The 6,168-nt window shown below is 40.9% G+C and overlaps 1 protein-coding gene and 1 long non-coding RNA gene across 2 annotated transcripts in view; one reads left to right on the top strand and one right to left on the bottom strand.

Annotated features, from left to right (window-relative positions):
- TTC28 (tetratricopeptide repeat domain 28) overlaps positions 1-1,064 on the top strand; it is a 394,102-nt gene extending 393,038 nt beyond the window's left edge. Inside the window, 1 exon segment of the mRNA XM_015562870.1 lies at positions 1-1,064. This exon segment is cut by the window's left edge and continues 832 nt beyond it. Within this exon segment, the coding sequence (XP_015418356.1) occupies positions 1-802 (802 nt within the window). The 3' untranslated portion in view covers positions 803-1,064.
- Positions 1-6,168, bottom strand: part of LOC107182835 — a 28,768-nt gene that overhangs the window by 5,125 nt on the left and 17,475 nt on the right. The window lies entirely within an intron of this gene.

Below are 6,168 nucleotides of genomic sequence, written 5' to 3'. Positions count from 1 at the left end.
CAGGCCTACCCTCCCCCATCAGAAGAGCCAGCCATCACCAATTACTGTTAAACCAAAGCCCCCAGCCAGAAGCTCATCCCTGCCCAAGGTGAGTTCAGGATACAGCAGCCCCACCGCCTTGGAGGTGTCCATCAAAGACAGCCCGAGCCAGCATAGTGGCCGCCCGTCGCCCGGCTCTGATTCCCAGACTTCCCTGACTGACCAGCCTCTCTTTAAACTGAAGTACCCCAGCTCTCCTTACAGTGCCCACATTTCCAAATCCCCCAGGAACATGTCCCCAAGCTCAGGCCACCACTCCCCTGCCGGTAGTGCACCGTCCCCAGCTCTCTCCTATTCCTCAGCTGGTTCCGCTCGCTCGAGTCCAGCTGATGCACCCGACATAGACAAACTGAAAATGGCAGCCATTGACGAAAAGGTGCAGGCTGTGCACAACCTGAAGATGTTCTGGCAGAGCACACCCCAGCATTCCACAGGACCCATGAAAATATTCCGGGGGACCCCTGGAACGATGACTTCCAAAAGAGATGTCCTCAGCCTGTTAAATCTGTCACCTCGGCACAACAAGAAGGAGGAAGGCGTAGACAAGCTTGAACTCAAGGAGCTGTCTTTGCAACAACACAGAGAACCACCACCCAAACCCCCTCCCAACGGACACTGGCGCAGCGAGACCACCACGCTGAGCACGCTGCCACCACCCGCCGGCCCTCCTGCTGCAGCCCCCACACGCCCTTTGAGACTTCCTTCTGGCAACGGCTACAAGTTTCTGTCCCCAGGAAGGTTTTTTCCTTCCTCCAAATGCTAAAGCATCTTTGTGCCAGGGACTCGGTGCAGCAGCCTGCAGAGGACCTGTTCGCTGGGCCTACTCCTGTCTGAGTGCAGTCACCCCACAAAGCCACCAGCTTTCTCACAAAGGGTGCACTCCAGGCCAGGGCACCACCACGCCCACAGATGGTGGCTTCTCTGCGCCAGGTTCATCAAAAGCCAGCACTTCTGTGGGATTGGTACAGGAGGCTCATGGAATTTTCTACACACTTCACCAAATGTTTACCTTTGAACTCTGCTTCTCATCTTTGATGTGATTCTTCAACAGGATTTTTGTATTAAAAATGGCCAGGGTTCTGGGGTGGGGAGAGGAAAGGGAGCACATATTTTGCTAAGAGGTATATATGCAGTACCTTTTATACACAGAAATACAAATAGAGCTTTTTTAAGGCTTTCAGGTGCTGACTGGGGGTGGGATATATAAAATCTAACTTGAATTCTACATGAAAATGTTATATCAGCCAAAAACAGAATAATGGTTTAAAAAATGCCAATGATTTTAAATTAAATTGTAGCAGTTTTGGTCTCATGATACTGTAACATCACAGTAACAATGCAATAATTCACATCAAAACAGCGCTTCCATCCTGAACTTGGTTTTGTTGAGCTCTACAAATATCCTTGGGGCCCGCCGTCAACCAAACTTGAATTTTCTTAAAAAATTTATAAACTCTTATCCAGGCATTTCAGAACTATGCAATTGCGATTTAAAATGCAATTTTGTGCTTTTAAAACATTACTGACTTTTTTGTACGTGGATAAACAACTTGGTTTTATTATCAATAGTACTTTGCATTTATAGCTATTATTTTTAAAAGCTCAGAAAGTTTTTTAAAATGTCAAATTTTGAATAGTCATCAATAAGTAATTATCAAGCTTTGGGGTGGAAAGACTGAAATTATTCAGTTCCTTATAAGCAAAAAAATAAAAATAAAAAAATAAAAAAATCCTCTAACTAGATTTAACCAGAATCTAGCCTTCCAGCTCCTATTCCCTTTATTAGCTGCTTAATTTTATCTTTTCCCATCTCCAGGCCTCTAAAACCACTTGTAACTCTGTTGCCAGGTTCCCACAATACCAGCACCCCATGTCTGTGAGCTACACAGGGACCCTCATCTTCGCTGCGACCGGGGCCCCCTGCTCTCCCACAGAAGGCTTTATGTCCATAGCCTGAGAAGCAGGGCCTTGGGTGTATTTACATCCAAATACTGCTGAACAGGGAAACATACATCCCTGAAGGTGTTGCCAGCTGGGAAGAGACAAAATAATAGTCTAGAGAGGGGTGACATTAACATATCCAAATAAAGAAATGCAATGCTGAAAGTTCTATCAGTACTAAGGTTAGCTGGAGAATTTAAAGAAGCCTCTCAGGTAATTCTAAAATGAAAAGCCTTCATCCTCACTGTGAGGATATATCACACAAAGGTGGGCTTCGCCCGGGGCACCAGCAGCACAGGGAGCGAGTGGACATGAGGGGCCTGGCATAAGGGTCACAAACATCAAGACCCACAGGGAGAGATTCTAACCTTGGGTAGGATGTCACTTTGTAAACACAGACTGACGACTGGCCCTGTTCCTCGGTATACTCTGAAAAGAGGAATGGATAATATTTATTCAATTTGTGTTATTATTCCCTGCTATGCCATAGAGGTTTTTGCATTTAACCCAACAGCCATGTCCACAAAAGCAAACAATAAGGCTGTCCCAGTCTAACCCTGATCTAATGCTGGAAGAGAAATAACTTTATGTCAATAGGAAAAAAATAAGTGGTAATAAAAGTACTAGTGTAGCAAATGAAAGCCAAGTTTATAGCACTGTGCATTAGATAACAAAATCAGGTTCTCCATTATGAAAACTAAACCTCACAGTAAATTTCTGAATCTATATGTAGATAGTTGGGCTGTTCCTTTCTTAGCAAATCTCAGCCTCTTTCCCAAGTGCCAAGGAGCCCTGGACGGAAGGCCTGGGGTCTGTGCTCTGTCCGTGAGGACAAGGCTGCTGCCCATTTGCCCACCTCTAGCTCATGCCTCCACCACACCACACCGCTTCCCGTGGTTATCAGGCCAGCTAGGAGAATTCGTGGACCCTAACTTGGTTTCAGTCCTACGTACATTATTGTTACAGGTTTCATGTTGAAAAGCCAAATGGTATATGTGTTTTTTGTTGTTGTTCTAGATATAAGCTACAATGAGGGAAAGCTGAGATGGTGAAATAATAGGACCAAACAAAATCACGGTAGAGTCATTGCTTCTTTATGTTTACTGTCACTCTTGGTGTTTTCTACAGGAATAAAATGGATGTAAAGTCAGAGTGAATTTTTCAGGCTATACTGAAAAAAAAAAAGTATGCACTTAAAAATTGTCAGATTGGCTAATTCACAGATTTCTTTGTACAGATCAAGAGTTGGCAAACTACAACCCAGAGGCTAAATCTGGTCAGAGGCCTGGTTTTTTTTACAGCCATGAGCTAGGAATAGATTATACATTTTTAAACAGTTACCTAAATACCCACATAACATTCCTGATTTTTTCCTCTTGGCCCAGAACGCCTAAAATATCTAAATACCTTGCCTTTTAAGAAAGTTTGCTGAGTCCTGGTATAGATAACAGAAAACACAATCAGAATAATGTGTTGTTTCTACAATCAAGGGGAATTGTCAGGTTATAGACAAAATCGATTGGCGTTCATGAGAACTCTGAGTCACATGGATAGAAGCGAATGACTCCTCCATACATAGTCCTTGGCTTTTTGCTCCATCTTGGAAGGAGTCAATGGATGTGGGTAAAATTTACAAAAATTACTTTTTCTTTTCCATATGCAAATCCCATTGGATACAATTCGATTTCAGCTCAGGAAACTGGAATGCCCTGCCCCTGCTGTACTCATCAGATGCAAATACACTGAACACAAGCAATAAAATCTCCCTTTCCTAGAAGCCTTGGTCTGACCACAAAGCAAGGTAGGAGTAGATTCTACCTTAATTCTCACCAGTGAACTACTCAACTACTTTGCCTTTTAATTAAGTCAAAATACCAAGACACAATTAGCTACTAAAATTTACATTAGTGTGTAGTAAAATGAAAAAATTCTCACCTCCATCCATTTGAAAAAAATCACGGTTCGCACTGATGCTTGCTGGGTCTCAGCAGGAGACCAGTGCTGCACACACTGTCCCTCTCCTGACCTTGTCCCAGTGACTCTCAGTAGGTGATCATGGTAGCAAGTCTCAGTATGGTGCCTGCCTGTCACGCCACCTCCCACCACAAGGGGAACTGTCACTTTGTTAGTTTCACTTCAGGCTGGAAAAAATACCACCCAATAATCTGGTTTGCTTTTAGTAAGTAGGCAGAAAGTGAAAAGTGTATAATATTTCATCACCTATTTTGTTGTTTTATCTAAAATGATTGTACATGTGGTTTGTGAACTGGGCCCTTGTTTGTGCCAGATCCTTCAAAGATATTCCACGTAAGGATACATGTGGTCACCTCTCCCTTCCTCAGACCCTTGCCCCACTTGGCACTCACACCCGTTGTATGCAGAGGTAGCCATCTTTGGCCTATGTGGACATTTTTGTAAATTACAGTTTCCAGATGGCATTAAACTTTTTATATTATGAAATTTATCATGTAAAAAGAACTTCATATTTTTATTGAGATTGCTAAGGCACTTGGCCTTCTTTTGTGATTTCGGTGTCTATTAAAGCATGAGTTCCCTCGGTTTCGAGTGCTGTATCTGAATCACTGTCTATACACATGCCACACTTTCTAGGTCTCTCTGCAGTGCACAGGGTAGTCATGTGTCATTAATAAGCACATATCTCTGTCTAGAGGTTTATCCTTGTAAATACACTCGACCCTCACATTTGCCAGGAAGCCAATGGACAGCAGGCCAATCTGCATGCAGGCTTCTCCAGCGCCAAGGCACTAGGTATCTGTTAGTGAGTGGCTATTTAGATGCTAAATGCTTCTGATATTCTGTGATCACAGTTGGAGGACCAGAAAATTCTAGTTACATTATTAAGTGTTTAGACAAAACAAAACAGAGTTCATTACAACCAGATCCCTCTATCTAAAGAAACTTTCGAGGAAAGTATTTCATAAAGAATGAAAACAGTCCTACATGTAAAAGTCTGAGAAGCATGATGGACTAGTGAACAAAGAACTAGGTAAATGTGAATAAATCAAAACATATATTGACTGTATAAAGAGAGTACTGTCTTATTTGGGTAACAATAAAAATAATAGATGATAACATGTAAAACAAGGAAGTTAAAGTATTACAGGTTGTTTGGGAAGAGTAGGATACTTTTAGAGTAAATTAAATAAATGTACATAATCACCCACAAAAATAGAAACAGATGGCTATACTTCCAAACTAGCTGGGGGATGAAAAATGAGTAAAGTTTTTAAAACTTGATTGATCTAAAGAAATAGAAAAAAGGAGGGAACAACAACAAAAACTATTTTAAAAGCAAGACAAATACAAAATAAGAAAAATTACCAATAATCATGATAAATTTCAGTGAACTAAATAATTAAAAAGGAGATCAACAGGCAATAGCAATATGCCACATGCTCCTTAAGAAACTATATACTATTTGGAAAAAAAAAACACACCAAAGCATATGGCCCCAAAAAGTTGACAATAAAAGGATCAGCAAAATAGCTATTAAAGTAAAAGGCACCAATAAAAAAAAAAAAAGAGTCATATTCTAATGTTTAAATAATAGCAGAAAGGCAAAATTCTGAATTGGTATGCAGATAACCATATAGCTTCAAAATTCATAAGGTAAAAATTGGCAGAACTACAAGTTTGGAAAACCACGCTATCATACTTTGAGATTCTACCCTCTACTCTTCATTTGTTGATAGATGAAATAGAAATTTAGAAAGCGTATAGGTTTAAACAAATTCAGCAAACAGCCTTATGAAATGGAAAGAGCCTGGTCTCTGATAGTGAATCCATACTCTTCATAAGCACGCATGAAATTCTCCTATATAATAAAAGCCTAATATGCAAATTGTCCTCGTGGGCGGTTGTTCCACCAGGAGTTTGGGAGACTGGGAGTTCGACTGCTTATAATGATGTGCTTAAAACTGATGAAATTGAAATAGTAATAAAAAAAACTTCCAGCATACAAAAGCCTTGGACCGGATGGCTTCACAGGGGAGTTTTACCAAACATTCAAAGAAGAACTAAAACAGTGATGGTGAACCTTTTGAGCTCGGCGTGTCAGCATTTTGAAAAACCCTAACTTAACTCCGGTGCCGTGTCACATATAGAAATGTTTTGATATTTGCAACCATAGTAAAACAAAGACTTATATTTTTGATATTTATTTTATAT

The sequence above is a fragment of the Myotis davidii genome, unplaced genomic scaffold, assembly GCF_000327345.1.
Source record: "Myotis davidii unplaced genomic scaffold, ASM32734v1 scaffold478, whole genome shotgun sequence".
NCBI lineage: Eukaryota > Metazoa > Chordata > Mammalia > Chiroptera > Vespertilionidae > Myotis > Myotis davidii.
This window is presented reverse-complemented; position numbering and strand designations above follow the sequence as displayed.